We start from the raw sequence: 24,615 nt of genomic DNA, 5'->3' as shown, positions 1-24,615 counted from the left end.
ACCCTCTGTTTAGATCATGCCAGTGATAACACTCGCTGTTTAGATCGTGTCAGTGATGACACCCTCTGTTTAGATCGTGTCAGTGATGACACCCTCTGCTTAGATCATGCCAGTGATGACACCCTCTGTTTAGATCGTGTCATTGATGACACTCGCTGTTTAGATCGTGTCAGTGATGACACCCCCTGTTTAGATCATGTCAGTGATGACACCCTCTGTTTAGATCATCAGAGTGATCACACTCGCTGTTTAGATCGTGTCAGTGATGACACCCTCTGTTCAGATCGTGTCAGTGATGACACACGCTGTTTAGATCATCACAGTGATGACACACGCTGTTTAGATCATCACAGCGATGATACCCTGTTTAGATCATCAGAGTGATCACACTCGCTGTTTAGATCATGTCAGTGATGACACCCTCTGTTTAGATCATGCCAATGATGACACACGCTGAACTCTATGCATGGGCGGCTGTTCCATGTGGCCATAAACCATACTCACGCTAAGGGTAACTCGTGAAGCAAGAGCAACAAAACACTTCACATTATCGTTGTACGATTCCGACGATATCATAATCATGTGTTTATGAATCACTGTCAAATAGTGATGATACTGGGTTCCGCGAAGAGGTGAGTGTATCTGCCTCGTAGGTCTTACATGGTCTTATAAGGGCTGTATGTTTCAATTAAAAGTGAAAAAGTTCAAAGCAAATACACAAAGCTCCGTTAACTCGAAATTGTGTGGATATCGAAAGTGATTCCTATTATGCTGTATTAATTGGGCTATTGATCATGCGTTAAACAAAATGCTATTTGCATTACCGCTAGTTTCGTGACACTGTTTATTCGTGAAACTATAATGACAAACACTAAATATGTAAATATTTATCAAAATAGAAAGTAAAAAATAAAATACATTTGCAGATCTCTCTCTCTCTCTCTCCGTCTCTCTCTCTCTTCCACTCTCTCTGTCTACCTCTCTCTCTCTTCCACTCTGTCTGTCTCCCTCTCTCTCTTTATCTCTCTCTCCCACTCTCTCTGTGCCTCCCACTCTCTCTCTCTCACTATCTCTGTCTTTCTTTCCCCACTCTCTCTCTCTTCCACTCTCTATGTCTCCCATTCTCTCTCTTTATCTCTCTCTCTGTCTTTCATTCCCCACTCTCTCTCTCCCAATCACTGTCCCTCTCCCCATCCTCTCTGTCTCCCTCTCTCTTTATCTCTCTCTCTGTCTTTCTTTCCCCACTCTCTCTCTCCCAATCACTGTCTCTCTCTTCCACTCTCTCTGTCTCCCTCTCTCTTTATCTCTCTCACTCTCTCTCTGTCTTTCTTTCCCCACTCTCTCTCTCCCACTCACTGTCTCACTCCCCACTCTCTCTCTCTCCTCCACTCTCTCCGTCTCCCACTCTCTGTTTATCTCTCTCCCACTCTCTCTGTGCCTCCCACTCTGTGTCTCCCATTCTCTCTCTTACTTTCTCACTCTGTCTCTCTCCCCACTTTCTCTCTTCCACTCCCTCTCCCACTCTCTCTCTCCCACTCTCTGTCTCTCTCTGTCTCCCACTCTCTTTCCCACTCTGTCTCTCTGTGTGCCTCCCACTCTCTCTCTCTCTCTCTCTCTCTCTGGTTCTCTCCTCTCTCCCCACTCACTCTCTCCCACTTTCTCTCTCTCTCTCTCTCTCTCTCTCTCTGTCCCCCACTGTCTCACATTCACTCTGTCTCTCTTCCCCACTCTCTCTCACTCTCTCTCTGCTCCCACTCTCTGTGTCTCCTACTCTCTCTCCCACCCTCTCTTCCATTCTCTCACTCTGTCTCTCTCTCTCTCCCTCCATGAAGAAGCAACGTACAGATTAACACTGACTCCCAAACCTCCATCAAACTAAGCGATAGTTCAAAGATCTGTTGTAACAAGAACAAATTCTTAACCTCAGCCACCTCGCACACTTTCCCGACTCGGACCAGATGGGGCTGGCCGCCCTCCCTCCCAGAAGGCACGATTACCCTCCAAATGTAACTGTACACATTCCTAGATAAATATTGACTCCCATCTAATATAATTAGCCACTAACAGAGGGCTATCCTCCCTGACGAGACAATCTGCTCTCCCAATGATCAACCATTAGGCGTCCAGCTCGCATACAGGGCGGGCACAGCCCAATCCGGTCGATAAACGTCTTGGACGACAGTGGGTGGTCATATGTGTAAATAAAGATTCGTTAGTCCTACACAATCTCAGTCACATCTGCAACGCGTTACCGGGGCATTTAGAAGTTAGAGTGCCAATAGTGGTAAACATCCAAATATTTTAGGAACTTGGAATAATAACATTGAAAGTAACTAGATAATACGTGTGAGTATAATCACTCAGATGAACTCGGCCTGTTCCGGTAAGTGCCCGGATTTTTCCGGCTATTTGCGGAAGATGTGAATGAGTGCAAACAAACCTGACTAGCGAGGGACTACTTTAATTCAGTCTGCTAGCCTCCATTAGTTTGGTCCCACAATTAGAATAGGTCAAACTAATCTACTTGATAGATACCGTTAACCCCGAATCGCTACCAATCGTAATTAAATCTCTGATATGTTTGTTCAAATTAAATAAGGTGTTGAACTGATAAAAGAAATGGAGGTAAAATGATTGATGTTTTTCGTTTATTGTGGGTGCGTTAATAGCAGACTCTTGGCGTAATTAACAGTCAATTAAAACCTCTCTCACGACAGGACAATAGGTGTTTCTCAACAGCTAGTTGATGTGGTACATGAGTGAGTGAGTGAGTGAGTGGGTGAGTGAGTGAGTGAGTGGGTGAGTGAGTGCGTGTTGGGCGGGTGGTGAGTGAGTGAGTGAGTGAGTGTTGGGCGGGTGGTGGGTTGGAAAGTGGGTGAGTGAGTGAGTGAGTGAGTGAGTGTTGGGCGGGTGGTGAGTTGGTGAGTGAGTGAGTGAGTGTTGGGCGGGTGGTGAGTGAGTGAGTGAGTGAGTGGGTGAGTGAGTGTTGGGCGGGTGGTGAGGGAGTGAGTGAGTGAGTGGGTGAGTGAGTGTTGGGCGGGTGGTGAGTTGGTGAGTGAGTGAGTGAGTGTTGGGCGGGTGATGAGTGAGTGAGTGAGTGAGTGGGTGAGTGAGTGTTGGGCGGGTGGTGAGGGAGTGAGTGAGTGAGTGGGTGAGTGAGTGTTGGGCGGGTGGTGGGTTGGTGAGTGAGTGAGTGAGTGTTGGGCGGGTGGTGAGTGAGTGAGTGAGTGAGTGGGTGAGTGAGTGTTGGGCGGGTGGTGGGTTGGAAAGTGGGTGTGTGAGTGAGTGAGTGAGTGTTGGGCTGGTGGTGGGTTGGAAGGTGGGTGAGTGAGTGTTTGGCGGTTGGTGAGTGAGTGAGTGTTGGCCGGGTGCTGGGTTGGAAGGTGGGTGAGTGAGTGAGTGTTGGGCGGGTGATGAGTGAGTGAGTTGGTGAGTGAGTGTTGGCCGGGTGATGAGTGAGTGAGTGACTGGGACTCACACTCACTCACACTCTCTCACACACACACTCACACACTCGCGCATACACACTCACACACACGCACGCACACACTCTCTCTCTCTCTCTCTCACACACACACACACGCACGTGCACACACACGCACACACACGCACGCACGCACACACACGCGCACACACACACACATACACTCTCTCACACACTCACACACACACACACACACACACAAACACGCCCGCACACATACGCACACGCACGCACGCACGCACGCACGCACGCACGCACGCACGCACGCACGCACGCACGCACACACACACACACACATGAATGCTCCCATACTCATAAGGTGGAATGTACTCAGTATCAGTATATTGTGACAAATTCAGCGTTTCTATTTCTCAACCACTATTAGTTGTAAAAGAGCCTAAATTGATGTAATAAATTGTTTCAGCCTGATTCAAGACGACTGGACAGACAGGTCTGTTATTATTTACTTGTCATTTATGACTCTGCGTCAGAAACTCCGATGTTTTAAGATTTGATTGTACCTGGAACATACGTTCATATATTTGCCGAGTTAAGACACGTTTGGCAATATGTATGAGTCGTTTTCTTCAACGTTTCGCATCGAAATAAATAATGGAATTCGCCAGAAATAGCCAAGAACTACATGGGAAACATATCCCTTCCTCTCTGGGAGTATTATTCCGCGTTCCCATCTCAAAAGTATGATACCTTAAGATTCTTTATTTACGAATAGGAAATGCCCTTCGAATAGTGAGTGAGTGAGTGAGTTAAGTTTAACGCCGCTTTTAACAGTATTCCAGTTATATCGCGACGTGTCAGCTTAATGTGGGAGGAAAGCCCGAAGTGATGCAGGTCTCAGACGTTTAGCACTTCGGCGAAACCCACGAGCACGGGTATGGTGCTGACAAACCTAGAAACATAATCGGGCGAACCGGAATTCGAACCCACAATCATAGGTTTTTGGCGTGCCCCCCTTCGAATAAACAGAAAATGATCGAACTTGCTTTTAAAACGTTTGAAATAAAAATATTCGAGGTGGACGCAATCGTGTTACACCAGTTTTGAAAACACGTTGTCTTATATTGATTATTATTGAGATGAGCCGATCCGATTGAAATATGCCAGGCAAGACATACGACAAAAGAATTGTGCGAACAAAATTAAACCACGAATATGTGCTTGAGAGTATACCGCTATCCACAGTTTTCTAACTGGACACTGCATGTGACAATTTGAGGAAATATACCAATAATGTATTACTCGTATACATGTGTGTATATTTAGGGCCCCTTGTCAATGTTTGTATATTACAGGTCGTTTTCATCGCCATGGCAACAACGATGTGAATGGGATTGATGTTTGTAATTTATTAAATAGCGACTCAGTGCCATTGTTTGGTGCGTGTTACTCGTAATGGTATGAACTGTTATCAGCTCGAATCATAGCTATTAGTAAAACGTGGTAGGCCTATGGTCTTCTTTCCTTATGGGAGAATACAAGATGGATAATAAACAGTAGAGGCCATGTTGTATATAACCGCAAAATCGGATAATCCTATTCTTGTATAATCACAGCATCCCATCAGTGTATAATCCTAGAATCACTTTATTGTATAATCCCAGCATCCTATCAGTGTATAATCCTAGAATCACTTTATTGTATAATCGCAGATTCCCTTTATTGTACAATCCCAGAATTCCTTTATTGTATAATGTCAGCATCCCATCAGTGTATAATCCCAGAATCTTTTTATTGTATAATCCCAGAATCCCTTTATTGTATAATCCCAGAATCTTTTATTGTATAATCGCAGAATCCTTTTATTGTATAATCGCAGCATTCCATCAGTGTATAATCGCAGCATCCCGTCAGCGTATAATCGCAGCATCCCATCAGTGTATAATCTCAGTATCCCATCAGTGTATAATCCCAGCATCCCATCAGTGTATAATATCTGAATCCCTTTATTGTATAATCGCAGAATCATTTTATTGTATAATCGCAGAATCCCATTTTTTGTATTTCACTCCTTTCCATTTTGTTTCTTTCCATGATACACAAACCTCATTCTCACTATATGTCAAATTAATATGGAAACTGGCCATCCATATCAGAAGGTGAGTAAATCTAGTATATAATCCCGAAAAGTCAAGTTTATGTAACCGAAGCATTCCACGGGTTTTAAGTTAGGGACGACATACGAGTAATTGTTGGTTCGTGAATAAGAATAGCCGAGTTTCTCAGGAGCCACGTGTTTCATTTTCACGAGCCGTATATTCTCCAACAAACACACCCATACTAAAAAGTACATACATTCCTACCTATGGACTTTGACAAGATTATTTTGTGGAAAATATTGGAAACTAGAATATTTTGTAGAATTTATGTATATTGTGTCGCGACCCGTGAAGATCCGGGGTAGAATAGGTCTTCACAAACCTATGCTTGCCGTAAAGGGCGACTATGCTTGTCGTAAGATGCATGCGCCTAACGGGATAGGGTGGTCAGGCTCGCTGACTTGTTTGATGCATGTCATCGATCCCAATTGCGTGGATCGATGCTCATGATATCAATCACTGGATTATCTGGTCCAGACTCGATTATTTACAGACCGCCGTCATATATCTGGAATATTGCTGAGTGCGGCGTCAAACAACAAACAAACTGTGTGGGTCGCCTTTGTTTGCAGCGAAGAAACGTGTTGACAACCATGATGCACGTGCTCTGTCGCGAGTTAATGTTTAGAACAGTACAATCCACTTTACCATTCCACGGGGTCCTAAGTGACGTTTTTTTTAACAAACTCTGGCACGTCCTCAGTACTTGAAGGCTGGGGTCTTGGAGATATATGTAACAAAAACCTAGAACAAGGACATGTATGCTACTCCTGGTTTGGTTTGGTTTGATTTATTTCTTTATATATCCCTGAAAGTCCATGCCTTGTAGTGTCTTAGCATCTTAGCCTTGTATAACCGTAGACGTCCATGGCTTGTAGTACCTTAGCATTTGTGTGTAATTGTAGAAGTCAACGCCTTGAAGTATCTTAGCATCTTAGCCTTGTATAACCATAGAGGTCCATGCCTTGTAGTATCTTAGCAAGTCATCCTTGTGTAACCGTAGACGTCCATGCCTTGAAGTATCTTAGCATCTTAGCCTTGTATAACCATAGAGGCCAATGCCTTGAAGTATCTTAGCATCTTAGCCTTGTATAACCATAGAGGTCCATGCGTTGTAGTATATTAGCATCTCATCCTTGTGTAACCGTAGACGTCCATGCCTTGAAGTATCTTAGCATCTTAGCCTTGTATAACCACGTATCTAATACATCGGAAATTTATCATATTTGATTTTATTTTTGAAATATAAACTATTTCTAGATATATAAAGACAGTACCAAATCATTTGAACTATTTCGTGTGACTCTAATATATACAACAAATAATTATGATAAGTTTATATTCAGTTGCTATCAGTACATATTCCCTACGTGGAATTGATAATGCGTGATATTTAACGGCAATTCATTACTGGGTATTAAAGCTTGTACTATCTGGCACCGAGGCCACGGAAAAACATAATCGTTGTCAGGATAAGCCAATAATTTCATTTACGGAACTGGCACAGAAAAACGAAGAAAAATAATCAATTTGTGCATTCTCATTTACGGCAAAATATCAGCGGCTTTGAAGATTGAAATAGATCACGAAGAGGTGTCATTTACCAGAATGAGATATCTATAATAACAGGCAATTATCATAAATCAGATAGCAGGGAAAAAACGTTCACGAGCTGCTTGAACAAATCCCGCGAGATCACGAGCAAGCTCGAGACGAGGAAGTTCAGCCAATCAGAGTCAGGTCACGTGATTCGCCATCAGAGCTCATCAATCTTTCATCAATTAATCAACTTAACGTCCTTCGCCGCGATCAATATTAAATTCGGATCATAGGCATTCTAAACACATTTTGCGAAGCGCGTACAACTTCTCTGTTCTCGAGCTTAAAATCACTCCCATGGGAACGTTGATCGCGGTGGAATCTTATCACAACGATAACCAGAGCTAAACGACCAGGGAATTAGAACCAACACGGTCCTCCATTAGAACTATTAGCTGGGTCCCGAAGGATTGGTCGGGATTAATTCTAGTTTCCAATTAATAGATTGTTTTCTGTGTGTCGCTGTGAGAAGCAAGACTATTTGTCAGCTAATAGCTAATTGTATCGTTTCGTTCAAGTGAGGCCCGGTCCTATACTTCATGACTTTGGGAGTCGGATGTGAAGAGCATATGACATCAGCGCGTGTAATATTGCAAGTTTTCGGAGCCGGTCCCTGGCTCGGTGTCCCGCTGGTGCCAATTCATCAAGTTACGAGGAGTTGTACTGACACAGGCTAATGATAAAGAAGATAGGCCAAGACTCGCGAGATTTCACGATCTTTGTCTTCTCCCGGACTTTCGGCACCCGGGACAAGCAGATGAAACATGTTCAGAATACAAATCACTTATTTCTTTGACACAGAGTGTCAATTGTTACAAATAAACACCAACACACAACAGGGTTCTGACCTTTTTCATTACACAACTTGAATGCAGAATCGTAAATCACAACGAAAAACAACAAGATTTGGGGATAAGAAGGTAGCAGAAAACGATGAACTGTTATGCCTTAAGAGCTTCACGTTTTGTTATTTTTAATCAGGAGGTGTACTTGTAGTGTTGTTCCATTGTAGGGCATTTATCAAAATAAATATTTTAAAAAAAACATATGTTTACAAATGTAACCAGGCATTTTTTGCGTAACACACAAATAAGTTGGCATCATAATGATGAATGTTGGAAGTCGATTTAGAGGAGGCAAATGTATTCATCTATCGTTCCTTTGAAAACAGTTTTAGTTTTTATTCCATTGTTTCAGTTCAGCGTGATCTTGACGTCACGTTAAGCCCAATTCCGCCTCATGAAAATCCAAAGATCATAGTCAAGGATTCCAACCAACGAAATCAGATGCTGGCAGCTAAGGGGGACAACTCTGCCCGAGGGATGTTGAAATTATGACAATTGAGACCTTGAGAACATATTTCGAGAGGAAGTAAAGACAAGTGGAATGATGCGTACAGAAATCAGTTTTTCATGTGTGGGCTGTAAAGTAAATGGTAAACGGTCCGCCACACTCTAATTCGGGTTCGACTCGTTACCTTCGTACCACTACCAACACACCTTGATCAGAAAACCGTGAAACTGCTACAGGCGGAAAAACTACCACCAGTTTTAAAAACTAAATAATGTTTGAGTGTTCATTGTGTTACTTATCAAACAAACACAAATTGTATTCACCGAACCTCCTGGTAGTGTGCTTGTTGATGTGTAGTTCATGTGACCTGATTCAGAAGAGCGTTGTCGTCATTAGGCATCACAGAAATGCAACGCAAGAACATCCCCCTTCCCCGCCTCCCACCAGATGGGTCGTGAAGACTTGGTCCTTTCTACACATGACATCAAAGAAGCGTTAATAGATGTATGTCGCGCTCTCAGTGACCAAGATTAAACATAAGTCGAAATTGAGGTTAATTTCTTCCATAATGTAGATTTTGTTTGTTATTATGAATATTGTCGTCATCATCATCATCAGCAGCAGCAGCAGTATCATTATTATTATCATTTGCACGAGGTGACCATAATGTCGTAATTCCATTGCATATAAAATCACGTTAGGGCATCAGTCAAGTCACGTTATCGTGTTAGGTTTGTGAAAGCGACAATATACTTAACACTATCCTAAGAAATCTCTTCTAAAAGCAGAATGTATTGTTTGTTTGTTGTTTAACACCGCACTCAGCAATATTCCAGCTATATGACATGCATCAACCAAGTCAGCGAGCCTGAATACTGCCAAACTAACACCCAATACTCCCAAACTAAACATCCAATACTATCAAAACTAAGTAAATGCCGAATTCTGCCAAACTAAACAACCAGTACTGCCAAACTAAACATCCAATACTGCCAAACTAAACACCCAATACTATCAAACTAAACACCCAATACTATCAAAACTAAACACCCAGTACTACCAAACAAAATACCCAATACTGCCAAACTAAATACCCAATACTATCAAAGTAAACACCCAATACTACTAAACTAAATATCCAATACTGCCAAACTAACACCCAAAACTACCAAACTAAACATCCAATACTACCAAACTAAATACCCAATACTACCAAACTAAACATCCAATACTACCAAACTAAATACCCAATGCTATCAAACTAAACACCCAATACTACAACACCAAACACCCAATACTACCAAACTAAATACCCAATACTGCTAAAATAAACACCTAATACTACCAAACTAAACACCCAATACTACAACACTAAACACCTAATACTACCAAAACTAAATACCCAACACTGCCAAAGTAAACATCCAATACTACACAACTAAACATCTAATACTACCAAACTAATCACCCAATACTATTAAACTAAACACCCAATACTGCTTGACTAAACACCCAATACTGCAAAACTAAACACCTAAAGCTGTGAACTTCAACACCAATTCAACTCAAAAGGCCCAAAGTCGATCTGAATCAAATAAGGTTTGATTTTCTCGTGTCCGACAATGGATTGCACAATTTAGAAAATGTAACAAAGGTACGAACTAAATTAATAAATCTTATTACATAATTCTATTTTGACGTTTCAGTACAAATACGTTTTCAACACAGATTCCAATCTCAATAACGAAAGGGCAGCACACCTCGTTTCCTAAGTGATACCACAGTCAATAGTGAAAGCGGTGTTTACGCCCCCTGCCGGGAGAGTTATCGCACCTGAGTACAAGGTACCTGAATCCCACCTGTCAACATGCCGACCATTAATCTAAAAATCGACCCATGTTTAAATCGACACAGCTTGCAAGCTGCACATGGGCCTCGAAAACCAGCCTCGAAACAGACAGTTCACTTAAACCTAGTGTCGGCTCACTCATGCGCGTTCCTCGCTAATTAGCTTAGATATTTAAAATCATCCAGCCGAAGACGACACGCGCAAAAGCGGAAGTTGAGCTAACGAATACCGCCCAGGTGATAATTGCGGAAGATAACAAAGTTGTGTATATGATATGGTTTTGGTCATTTTCAGTTTTCAAATATCCGCTTGTCTTTCTTCTTCCAGGCCAATACCATTATCAGTTTAACTGGAATTAATCACACACGCAAGCTAATAGAAAATCGCCTTCCCAATTCAACGCTTCATCGGCACCACCGTAATTTGCGGGAAACTCTATAATTATGTGTTTTAGATGCCAATTTGAAATTGACATACCTTTATCCGCCTTTGTTGTGCAGAATGATGCGAGACATGCAATATGTGTGTTGTTATCGACAAATGTACATTTCGCTTTTGTTGTCCCTTCAGTCAGCCCATAAAACGCTGCGATGTAGAAATCCGCGCCATTTTGTAACCGTCCGTGAAATAGATTATCTCTCTCTCTGTATCATGGTAAATGTGAATGTCAGAATTGCATTCACATTCAGAGTATAGTTAATTTGACAAATTAGGTGGTAACAGTAAAGTAACATCGACTTTCTTTCAAATAATGGGAGTTTTTTTTCCTTATGATGAATTAAACGCACGCAAAATAACACGCAGGAGTTTTTTAACAAACTGGAATTATCCAACCATTATGTCAATATAAATGAGTTTTGTATGCCACGCGCTCTGTAGGTGAGATGATGTTAATTGCAAGAGTCCCATTTCTAAAGGATTTGTAAATTATTGATAAAATAAAACCTTGCACTACTTTATAGAAGCATTTACAGAAAATAATATGAAGCGGAATAATTTATATTATTTTGAAGGTACGAAGTTTTATATTAGAATAAATTAACCAGGTTTGATTGACAGTAATAGGGATACTGTATTATGAGGGACATTTTTTGACAAAGGAATATCTAAAAAAAATAGATTTTAGAAATCGATTTGAAAGTTATCAAAGCGAAAGAATTACACGTTCTTACTTTTCCACGCTTGCATATATCCAACTTATAACAAGACTTAATGTAAAGGTTATTCGCCCAAATGTCTTAGTTGAGAGATTAAAAGAAGCTGGTTTATTTAATTTTTCTAACATGAGCTTTGACTAAAAATGATAAACTTGGGGATGAAGATTACTGTACAAACGTATGGCAAAATCATCTTGTGTAATTTTAGATCCTGGATTGAACAAAAATAAACGAATCGCTAAATCGACCCAAAAAAATCATAGTAGCGTTTACATCACCGATTACATATAGGAGAAGAAAAGAAAACTCAATTATGACAAAAGGCCACTTATGCATTAAACTTCGTTGGCATCATTGATACACGTGCACATACATGAATATTTACGGTAATCCTTTTACACGTGCATTAAGTTTTATACATTCAGATATCATGTGAAATTTTCGCTATAAAATATTCAAATCGTTGTAAACATTCCCAGGTTTATATAGACTACTCTATCACCCGCATATTCATATATCTATAATGTTCTGTATATCTGCACTAAATAAGCCTGGTATTGTTTCTACATGAGTCTCAAGTCTTTTGTAGGAGCGTACATCAGTGCCACGATACCCGGAAGTATTCCCATGCACAGGATTTCGGCTACGACACGAATATACCGGTGCTCACTTGAACTCGCGATCGCAATCCCACACCTAAAGTACAGATGGTGTTGGTTTTTCTAGAGGCCACATGCACAGCCAGTTAATTAATAAAGATTTCATTCTTTCATTCACCGTACAAAGAACTTTAGTAGAGATTTCTTAAGATTATGGAAATACTTTATTTATTTATCTATCTATCTATCTATCTATCTATCTATCTATCTATCTATCTATCCATCCATCCATCCATCCATCCATCCATCCATCCACCCATTTATTTATTTATTTATTTATTTATTTATTTATTAAGAGCATCGTCACACTGTTTATAGTGTGTGCAGTCATCCCGTGTTAATCAAGACGGTACCGTTTCGAGATATATCGTCGTGATAATCCAATTTCAGAAATAAGGAATTATTCATGGTATGTAGACGCTACACAATTGTCCGCAAAACAGAACTTCCGGGTGCGAACTAATAAAGTTTAACTGTATACAAGCATAAACCCAAACATTATCATCGTGTCTCTGCTTTGTCGTTTGAAATATTTTGTTACTGGGTTTCATGGATTCAGCTGAAGAGGTTTAACTTTGTATCGGCCTCCACGCATCAATGTGGATACCTGATGAAGGTGCAAGAAGTAGCTGAAACGTCGTGTCAAAGAATAAAGAAGTTGTTATCCTTAAAAAAGTGTCATGCATTCATGTACTTCCAAATTCTTAATGCCTACCAAAGACTTCAGATGACGTAGAATAAGGACGTTTTGGCCAATTGGAAGTGTAAACTTTAAAGTTACGGAAAACTTCAAGAGCAAATCTAACCATGAGCAAGTCCGTGATTTAAGATTATATTTGTGCCATATGTTTATCATATCGTTATCTATATTTGTTAAGAAATCATCTTGCTCATGTTCAAATATTTGAAAAAAACATTCCCTGAAATACCCTTTCTAACGCAACCCATGCTTGTCGTAAAAGCCGACTGTGCTTGTCGTAAGAGGCGATTTCGCTTGTCGTAAGAGGCGACTAACGGGATCGGGTGGTCAGGCTCGCTGACTTGGTTGATGTATGTCATCGTATCCCAGTTGCATGGATCGATGCTCATGATGTCAATCAGCGGATTTTCTGGTCCAGAACTCGATTATTTACAGACCGCCGTCATATAGCTGGAATATTGCTGAGTGCGGCGTTAAACAATAAACCAACCAACCAGCCTTTTTTACACTTGTAGTATAATAATAGTCAAAAACATGCATGTGTTGAATCACTGAACAAATCTAGTTCTCATTCACAGAAATATACGTGACAAACTTCATACAATTTTCTTAATGTTTTGCTCTTTGTTTTTAAATTATGCAGATCCCGTTGGTCAAAAACTTACCTTGTCAAACCACCTCTACACATCAATATGATGCTGTTTGTCATGTATCGTAACTTTCTAAAGGAAATGTGATACCTTTTCCATCTGTTTGGTGTTAATGAGCTTCATTCTCCATCAGTATGAACAAGCATGGCAATACAAAAGTAATTATCCCATTCCATCTGAAAAATCTTATGTCATTGTATGGAATGTTTTGTGTGTGTCGGATATAAAACATTTTTTTCAATGTTTATGCAACGATTAATAGATTGTAACTGGCAGACTCTTCAGACTTCTATGTTTGATACTGGAAAATTGCGATATTATTCCAAGTTTAAAACTACTTTATGTACTGAATATTATATCACTGCGTTTAGGAGAAGAGAATTAAGACGATATTTATGCCTATTATGGTTAAGCGAGTTACAATTAAGATGTACTACAGGAAGACGAGATGGATAAGATTATTCCTTAAGAATTTGTAAACATTGTGAGACTTGTGAAATAGATGATGAACTACATTTTCTGTTTAGCTTCCCTGCATTTAATGAGTTACGAAGTAATCATTTATGGGTTTTTAACAATCTGAATATGAAAATATTTACACTAATTTGAAGAAATATCACACGGTTGAAGCTTGTAACATTTATGAAGAAAAGTTTATATTCTGAACAATAATATAATGTAACATTTGTCTCTTGTCACAATGTAAATCCATCCTTCATGTGTATATGTACGTGGGCCTCTGCCTTATTACTGTGAATAAACCAAATCTTATGCCAACGTATGTTAACAGCTAACCATCTACATGTGTCAGGATGATCATTAGCAAAAATTGAATTGAGGTATATCGGTGAGATAAAGGTCCTTATTAAACCGATATAGTTAGTCAGCGGAGTGGTGACATCGATACACTCACATTGAGGAATCAATGACGTCATGCATCAAAGAAATGACAACAGTAATCATCAAATAATGGATTAAGCAAAGAATTCCATGCGTAAGAAGCAACAGGATCGGGAATTTGAAGACAAATCCCCGTATTAATAGGTTGTCAGAAGAATATGACAGAAAGTGTTTATGATAAATTATAAAGGAATATTCATATTTCTGGCAATGCAAAAACTCGGGAATGAAAAGGATAATTAATTATATTCCTAGATATGCAGAGAAAATATAGCAATATTTTACATTCGATGACAAAAACACGTTATTCAACTTATTGGCCAGACCCTCTCCTCTAACAATGTACTCCGGGGACGCGGCATTTAGGAGATCGCTCAAGTCTAACGTTACTGCTCCACCACATTGTAGACTAGATCGAACTGACAAGGATGCATGTCAAATAGCGACATTGCATCTTGTGGATCTTTATTGTTATGACAACTCTGTACAACGATGCTTGATGCTTGATGCGATCTCATGGCATGAAACCAATATCGCGAATTCTATTTCAAATATCCTTCCGTAACAAAATTCTTGATCCTCAATTGAATAATTGATCATTAGCAAGGAAAACGTGAGATAATAGCCATTTAAACTGGATTTTAGACGGGTAGTTTAACAAAACAAGACGTTATTAGGATTATTCTGGAAAGTATTTAGGTAAACCTTTAAGTAGTCAATGACGGCAGATTTAGGTAATGTACTTATTAGCCGCTTGTGATGCCTTTTTGCAGCGCTCGACTCTACGTAAAACAACCCGTAATTAGTAGGGAAGCAAAAAAAGTGTTATGATAAAATGCTCAAACATTGAAAAAATGGTACTTTGAATGGTAACGCGTTATTTGATCTGAGCCCAAAAAGCATCACGTTTCCCTTGATTAGCAACCAGGTGTAGGGGGGGATTAGCGCAAATCCCTTTGCGCATGCGCAGTGGCCAAGTGTCAATAGTAATGGCCGTCTACAAAGGACTTCGGCGGGCATCCGGAGAGTAAATCACGTGTGACGTAGCGTTTAGGGTGTTATGGGAACGTAGATGTCATTTCTTCTGCCGAAAGGGCCCTTTAAAAACGCCAAAAGTACTGAATGACATTAAAGGCCGTTGATGAAGGCTGGTTTCGAACACGTGCTGCACTATCTGTTACAGAGCGAAGAGCTAATGAGGGGAGATAATAAGCTTCATTCCCTAATCGTACCACGCTGCTCAGCAGGCTGCCATATTAACGGCTAATAAGCAGGGAAATTGTAATCAAATCGCGAAGAACCGGGAGACAAAATGCTGTATTATTATCAGTCGAAAAAGGCATGAGTAAAGTGCATCAGGTTCATTATTGTTCTCAAATTTACTCCTTTTTTCCCAACAAACTCGAAGAATCTCAAGCGACCTCCTTCGTTAAGAAATCGCACAAGGCGCCAAGATCTAATGTCAATTTTGGATCAGAAAAAAATGAATCTTTTCAGCGGATCATGATAGCGTCACGCCGGACTAATTTGTAGAGATGCATTACAAATTAAAATGAAAAGGAAGAACTCTGTGATTCTGGTAATTATACATTATCGACGGTATGTACCTTGCTTTGTTCGTGTCGACGTCGTGTCTATTTCAGTCACCTGACTAATTATGACATGTGTCAATCAAAGCATTGGTAAAGGCTATATGACGACCTCATTGAACAATTCCATATCCCGGGGACCTATGACGAGACGACCTCTACACACCTGGTAATCATTAAACGCATGCATAATTAATGAAAAATCATGCATGGCATACCGTATGCGTGCATCATGGTAATTTAGAAACGAAACATTTTATGCAGTGATTACTACATCATGTAAGTGCACACGAATTGATTATATTAATAATACAATATGATGTATGCATTCACAGTATATGATATTATGACGGTGATTACATAACGTGAATATATACTCCGTAGACCGATGAAGATCCGGGGTAGAATAGGTCTTCAGCAACCCATGCTTGCCGTAAAAGGCGACTATGCTTGTCGTAGGAGGCGACTAACGGGATCGGGTGGTCAGGCTCGCTGACTTGGTTGATGCATGTCATTTGATCCCAATTGCGTGGATCGATGCTCATGATATCCATCCCTGGATTGTCTGGTCCAGGCTCAGTTATTTACAGATCGCCCTTATATAGCTGGAATACTGCTGAGTGCGGCGTTAACAACAAACAAACAAACAAAGAGGTGAAGTGACAGTGAAGGGCATTGTGATTGTGCAACAGAATTGCTAAAGTTAAGATCTCTATTGTGATAATTTTGCAAATACGATACAGACACGACTGTTATATTCCCGTGGAAACGAAACCGACCTACGCATGCCTGTCTTGTGGTGATTTGTTGTGTCCGCATTATAGATACAGAATTTAGTAATCTGTATTCAGTAAAGTCTATTTCACCATAATCGGTTGTCCATAATGTACATGCGGGAACATGAGCGGCCCAGTCGTCTAAGGCGCCGCGATTTGCTTTGCAGAGTTGCGTCCCTTGGGCACGCCAGAAAACTATGATTGTGGGTTCGAATCCCGGCTCGCCCCGATTATGTTTCTAGGTTTGTCAGCACCATACCCGTGCTTGTGGGTTTCACCGAAGTGGTAAACGTTTGAGACTTGCAATACTTCGGGCTTTCCTCCCACATTAAGCTGACACTTTGCGACATAACTGGAATACTGTTAAAAGCGGCGTTAAACCCTACTCACTCAATCACTCACTCACTCACTCTCAATACATACATTACTACAGGTACCTAATCCACGTATTATGCATCCAAATGGTTGTTTGAATCTCACCATCCGCGGATGCTGAAGTTGGAAGAAGGAGGAACTCGTTCTTATCTCACAACAATCTTCATAAATGTCAATATTTATAAAAAGAACAAATTCTTTTCGTTTTTCAACAGATTGTTGCTTCAAAGAACCGTCCACCCTTCTCCAGATATCGCAAAAAGGTTTATCCAATCTGCCATTATTTCCAATGCAATTAAAAAATGTGCATTTATCAATTATTCTGGGTCAACGACAAAAATGCTTGGGCTCCCCACACTGTTTTTAAACGAATATATTTCTTGAACATTTTTCTTATAATCAGCAAAATCTCTGCACACAGCATATGTTATTCAAAATTACAGATCGTTTTCAAATTTATCTCCATCAGTAAAGACGCTAACCTGTCGCTCCAACAACATCAGTATAGACGATATCCTGCTGGATCTTCTGGACTCTCGATCATCTGATTGTCTGGTTTGTTCTCAGGCCACCGTCGCATCGCCGTACTACTGTACGCCGTCAGACAACAAACACTTTTCTTATGCAAATTGTGCTACCGATAGAGCTGGAAATGTTTAGCCTTTTTCACGAACACCTGGTGTCACTCCTGAATTTCAGTGACCCATTCATGTAATTTTCACCGCTATTTTTTCAAATCGAACCCTTTTTGGTTATGCTCTGGCGTTGACGTCATATTAGTGAGTGAGTGAGTATGGTTTAACGCCGCTTTTAGCAATATTCCAGCAATATCACCCATGTCGGGAATCGAACCCGGGTCTTCGGCGTGACGAGCGAACGCTTTAACCACTAGGCTACCCTACCGCACCTCACGTCATATTAAAACCCACTTCAATATGGTATGTTTCATTGTCATGGTACCCTACATCAATGTTACAAGTTTTTCACATTAATCATAGTACTGTCCACTTAAACAGAGTCAGTTAAAGTGATGAAATGGCGAAACGTTAAAGTGATGAAATGGCAAAACGTAAAAGTTATCAAATGGCGAAAAGTAGAAGTTGTGAAAAGGCGAAACAGAAGTGTCATGAAACAGTGAAACGAAGAAGGGAGGAAGTGGGGAAACACCATAGCAGAGACTGTAAGTACCGTTAACAATAGGAAGCCCGGACAGGTTCCTCTGTACAGGTTGTTGTCGTCGTCACTTATGACGTAGGCACGTCCTGCGCCTAATCGCCGTTCACGAAGTGTCAAACAGAAGCATACTAATTACCACAAGCATCTTCGCAACTTTCATATGAAGCGATGAATGTGTATCGTGTGAATCGTGGGGTTTAACGTCGCCTCCAAAATTATTGCACTTATGCAGTCACGTACATGCACATCGTACCGTTTTCGTGGGGTTCAACAAAAATGAAAACGTTTGCGTGACTGCATGTACTTGTCCGGAATAATGTCTATTTTACAGTTCTAGCCCCCTGAAATACCATTCCGGGGTTTAACATGAATTCCCCACTCAGACATAGAAAACTGCCGACCAGTTCTTGTTTTAGACCCTTACAGGGTAACTACAAGTCTTACGGCATGACGCGGTCAGGGATCGAACCCCGGACCTTCCGCTCTCTGGGCGGACGCTAGACCACCAGACCACGAAGGCGGTCCTTCGAAATATTAACTGAAAGAGAATTATGTAGAAGAGAGAAAACAAAACACTATTACCGAATAAGCGTGTAGAATTGACGCCTCATCCATAGTCTATCGGAACAAAAATATATATGTTTCAAGCCTCCTTTTCTCAAATTGAGGATGCACATTACATATGGACCTTATCGAAGCCGTGTGAACCGTTTCAGGTGTAATATGTACCTTTTCTCCCACCAGCACAACGTTGTGCATCGAACATCACACAACATTTTGTAGAAATGTGGACAACAAATGCGAGGTCAGAAGACGAATTAAAGAATAAATAAAATATTATAAATCTTATTGTTTTATCTTACAACTAAAGATAACAACAGTGTTTGAACTATACGTCGGAACACAGATTATGTTGGCACTCGGTGTTGATAGGTGTATGTTTGTCGATGTTTGCCATTTCTTGGCTTAAAAAAACACCAAGAAGTACGTCTTCACATTCAATTGTTTATTTGGTTCAACATATTTTATTTTTCAGTTTAAGAAGGACAGTGTAGTCAACATACACAGTAATACTGCTGTGTGTATGAAAATAAATAAAGTAAAGTAATTTGCATTAAACTTCAAATTATATATTCAACGAATCAACAAAGAAGTAGAAACATAAACACACTACACTTTAAACAATATAATAGTTATGACCACTATTGTCATGTACATTGAAACCTCGTTAATCTGGACGATAGAGTTTCTATTGAAATTGATCCGAATAATACATTTCCGGATTAACAAGGGTACAAAACAATATCCTTCGATTACATATACGCTCTCGGAAGTAATTTGCCCGAAGGTGGGGTTTCCGGATAAACGGGGTCTGGACTAACGAAGTTTCACTGTATTAGGAATGTAGAAAGGTGCAGCTAACGTTCCTCTTCTCCAACGTCACATCTGGAAATAATGCTGGTCTACAGGTTACCGTATTACCTAGCATAATTCGCCACTACTGATGGTTGAAATGAGCAATTCGAGAAAGTTCGTTGAGAGAGTACGGCTAAAAATCACTGTTTATAACTCGAAGGTTGACTCACATCTTGAGATAACAAGAATAAGCTACATAGGGTTTGTCAAAGCAATAATAATAATAATAATAATAATAATAATAACGGAGGGCGTGGTTTGATTAACGTGGAGGCTCTTCATGATAGAATTGTATTGTGCACTTTTGCACACATGTATTTGTCTGATGATCCTCTTGTGAAGCATGTCAAGACTCATGATGAAAACAAGGCATTCCACAGTTTTCTTAGACGAGCCAAGGATGTGGGACATAATCTCAATGTCAGTGTTGATTTTGTTGAGGGGCGGTCGGGTAGCCTAGTGGTTAAAGCGTTCGCTCGTCACGCCGAAGACCCGGGTTCGATTCCCGGCATGGGTACAATGTGTGAAGCCAATTTCTGGTGTCCCCCGCCGTGATATTGCTGGAATATTGCTAAAAGCGGCGTAAAACATATTCACTCACTCACTGATTTTGTTGATTGCTCTGTACTGCTGGACGGTACAGAAATGAGTGTCAACCAAGCGAGGTGCCATATCAAATCGGCCCGGACACAATCTTTCAAGGAGACGCTATCTGAACGACCACTGCGTCGAGTTCATGTGCAGTGTGTTGAGAAGTTCAGCAACCCTGCAGAGTCCTTCGCTTGGATGAAGTCGGCTGGCCTGAAAAGTAAAACAGAAGGCTTTCTGTTTGCTGCTCAGGACCAGTCCTTTCCCACTCGAAACCATCAATGTGTGATTTTGCATCAAACTGTACATATGAAATGTAGATTGTACAATGAATTTAATGCGACACATTGTCAGTGGATGCCCAGCTTTGGCACAAATACAGTATCTTGAGCGTCATGATGGAATGGCTCGATCCTTTTATTACTGTCGTCGCCATGCTCGTGGTTTTGACACAGAGGTCCATCCATGTTACGTCCCGGAATATGTAGAGGGCGTCATGGAAAATGATGAATACAAAATTCTTTGGAATAGGCGCTTATACAGTCTCAGACCCACCCAGGCCACCAAACCTGATCTTGTCCTTTTTGATAATTACAATGAAATCATTTATATCATTGAATTTTCTGTCCCTTTTGAAACTAATGTGACAAGATTCAGGAAAAAATATGGCAAATGTGCACACCTCGCGTTCGAAATGTCACGCTTGCATCCCAAGTACAAAGTTGTCCGACTCCCCATTGTTCTCGGTGCCTTAGGTTTGGTACCTCCCAATCTGTTGACTGACATTGGGAGAGTACCTGGATTTGCTACCAGGAATACAGCCCTTCTGGCAATCTGGGTAATGCAGAAGGCTGCAGTGTTGGGGAGTCTTCACATTCCCCGAAAAGTTCTGGGTAGGTTTGACTAGGCAACGCTTCCTGGTAGAATTCCCATTCGCTGTCTGGGCTGCGTGTAGAGGGGGGCAAGGGCCCTGAGCTGATGATGAGCCTAACCAGCCTGACTGTGCCAGGATCACCCAAACCCTCTTTGCTCCATTTTTAATTTTCATCTGTAAATAATAATAATAATAATAATAATAATAATAATAATAATAATAATAATAATAATAATAATTTAAAAAAAAAAGTATTTAAGTAATATTATCGTGGAAACTGTCAAATTGCTGCAAGTATAATCTACAGGGAAAAATAACCAGTATTGCACTCTATAAATCGGTGAACCGTGCTTCAAGCTTGCAGGAACATTTCCCCTTGTCACACATGCCAATTCCGAAGCATACCCAACCGTTTTGTAACTATTTTGATTTTGTACATTGTTGAGAACCCTTTCGTATCTGATGTTTGTGGGCATTACCCCAAAGACATGATACACTTTGGACATATTCCTATTTACATCGTAACACAGTTATCTCGATCTCCCGAACCTCGACAATTCGTGTAACCTGACTTTAACACCCCGACAGACTTTGTCGTTACGGTGCAGTATCGACAATCCCTTTATTTCGAACTACGAAGGTCTCGACTCAAATTCAGTTATCACAAACACTTCGAGTTAGAGTGGTTGTGGTAAGCGAGAAAGATGCAGCACTATGAACCATGGGATGATCCGAAATACTGATTTTAAGTGATTTTAGGTTTGTATATTTTTTATGTGGAAATGAAAACAACTGTGAAATTTCTCTGCACATGGTTTAAATTATTGCAACGCCCATTCAATAATTTTAACTTGAATAAAATGAATAAATTATGTTTAAAAAATTACCGGGTTAAAAAAACAACAGCGAAATCTCGTTAAGTCGAACTCTTGCAAGTCCATAGTTCGATTAGTAACATTATATTCTAGTTCTGGCGGATTCCTCATCGACCCTGTTCTGATGTCGAATTTCCACTATCTCGAACTACGACGGTCCAAATGACTTCGAGTTAACGATATTTTACTGTACTGATATAAGGATGATATGATAAAAGCTGAGATTAAACACAGCTTGTCCTAAGACGATATATGTTTTAGTGCGAGCATATATGTACACAAACCTGTACTATACGAACTGTCAAATTTCATATTGTTCAACCACACAAGAAACATTAACACAATGAAAGTCTCTGAATAACACTGGATGTGGACGAACAACAAGTAGTACTGCTTAGTGTTATCAATCAGGCATCTCAGGTAGCTCCGTTGCCTGCAGTCTCACGACAGCGTCATGACTCTCATCATCCGCGCTCTCGTCTGAAATGTCGTCTTTGCCTTTCTCATCTTCCCTGTCTCCGTTCTGATGGATTCTGGCAGTATGCTCCTGCGCACGCGCACGAAGTGCCGCGATACTCTCAGACCGAAGCTCTTCTTTGTCTTTCACTTCCGGGATACAGTCGCGACTTTCTTCGTCATCGCTCTTCAGTCTTGTCTGTGGGTCACTTGACTTCCGATACATACCTAAACAGTAGCATAAAAATAAGGTTATCACTGTATACAAAGCTATTTTTGTAATGCTGACGTTATCTCGATGTATAAGTTATCTTCAAATTTTCTGTTTTAATTCCAACAATATTTCCATTTTCAGTGGGTCAAATTAATGAAAACAATTTATTAGAAAAAGATAAAGGACGTTACAGTTTATCACCCGATACGAAACATTATGAAGTACAAAATAATCTTATATATATTTCAAATACACGAGAGTGTGAGTGGGTTGGATTTAACGTCCGTGAGTTTGGGTTAATGGCATGTCAGCTGAATGTGTGTCGGTGTGTCTGTATGTGTTAGTGGGGTAGGGGTGGGGGGTGCAAACGTTTTCATTTTTGTTGAACCCCACGAAAACGGTATCCACGATCAGCGGATCCTAACATGAGAAAGGGAGGTAACTCTGTCCAACATGTCCACATGTGGGGTGACACACACGCACGCACACGCACGCACACACACACACACATTCACACACACACACACACACACACACACACACACACACCACATATATATATATATATTATTTACATGCTAGACATTAATAATCGATCACTTGTTTCATAAAGAATTCCTATATCACTGTAACGATCATTGATAGTGGGCCCATCATGCCGTGCACGCATTAAACTTGACAATCCCCCTGCCCCCCGTGTACCATAAAACCATTGCACTTGACTTGATGATTAATTACGTCCCCTAACAGAACTGATAATAATTAACTCTATCTTTAAGTAGTGCGCGAGATGTACGCCAATGGCCGTCTAATAATTCATATAGAACGACAGTAGTAACGTTCTGTAGTCGTTGGACTCTATGACTTATATTATGAAATATGATGTTTCTTTTGTCAAAATCCTAATTGTTGAGGAATCTATAGGAAACTTTACACGGATATTATATCGAAATTCAATACAATTGTCATATATCTATTCAATAGTTATTAATAACCGATAATATTATAATGATTGTTTTCAGTTTTTTCCATTATCTATCAACATGAATACATGACACTTCATACAACAACTTCTTTATTCTTTGTAACGACGTTCTAGAACTTCTTCTTGTCCCTTTATCGGGGGATTTCACCTTCTAAATGCCTACCAAAGATTTTATTTATCAACAGTTAAAATAAATATATCTCTTTTTTTCCTACTAGTGCAATATAGAATTATACACATAGTTACCATAGATAAAGTTAAGTGTTACTCACTGAGTAACCATGGCGCTGAGGAATCAAGAACCCCTTCTTTTCCGCTTTTTAAGATGGTTTCCGGAAGCGGAAGTGAGTGTCTGACCATCGCTCCATACAGTCCGTACTCCGCCATTATACTGCTTCGTCCCCACGTCTTCTCCGTCTTCCGCCACTTAGCTCGTCTGTTTTGAAACCATACCTGATAAAAACGTCAAATTAGTTTGTCAATGTTTGTTCGTAATTAGGGAATTGATTAAAGTCAAAACGAATGGAATTTTATGGAACTTACAAAGTCAAAATAAGGTAATTTGGCCAAGAAGGTTAACTTATGATTCAAGTATATCGATGATCTGATCTGATATCGTTCAATAACCGTCAAATAGCCAATCCCTTCCCTCTGATTTACCAACCTAAATCATAAATAGAGGAGACCAGTGAGACCGCTTCATCTATTTCAAATTTAGATCTATCTATCAAGATTCAGAGTGACAAACTCTCTCTACAAGATTGTATGACAAGAGGGATGACTTAAACTTTCCAATAGTCAACTTTCCCTTTTTGTCGAGCAATATTCCTGCAGCTTCAGCCCTTGGTGTCTTCATTTCACAATTTGTTAGGTACAATCGAGC

The 24,615-nt window shown here is 40.3% G+C and overlaps 1 protein-coding gene across 1 annotated transcript in view; it reads right to left on the bottom strand.

Annotated features, from left to right (window-relative positions):
• Positions 1–19,498: 19,498 nt before the first annotated feature.
• LOC139442624 (visual system homeobox 2-like) overlaps positions 19,499–24,615 on the bottom strand; it is a 39,053-nt gene continuing 33,936 nt past the window's right edge. The window contains exons 4-5 of the mRNA XM_071223479.1: positions 24,005–24,185; positions 19,499–22,761 (exon numbers count right to left, since the gene is read on the bottom strand). Of these exons, the coding sequence (XP_071079580.1) occupies positions 22,481–22,761; positions 24,005–24,185 (462 nt within the window). The 3' untranslated portion in view covers positions 19,499–22,480. The remainder of the gene's footprint in view (positions 22,762–24,004; positions 24,186–24,615) is intronic.

This window comes from Haliotis cracherodii, unplaced genomic scaffold (genome assembly GCF_022045235.1).
Source record: "Haliotis cracherodii isolate W230 unplaced genomic scaffold, xgHalCrac1.p SCAF_5, whole genome shotgun sequence".
NCBI lineage: Eukaryota > Metazoa > Mollusca > Gastropoda > Lepetellida > Haliotidae > Haliotis > Haliotis cracherodii.
This window is presented reverse-complemented; position numbering and strand designations above follow the sequence as displayed.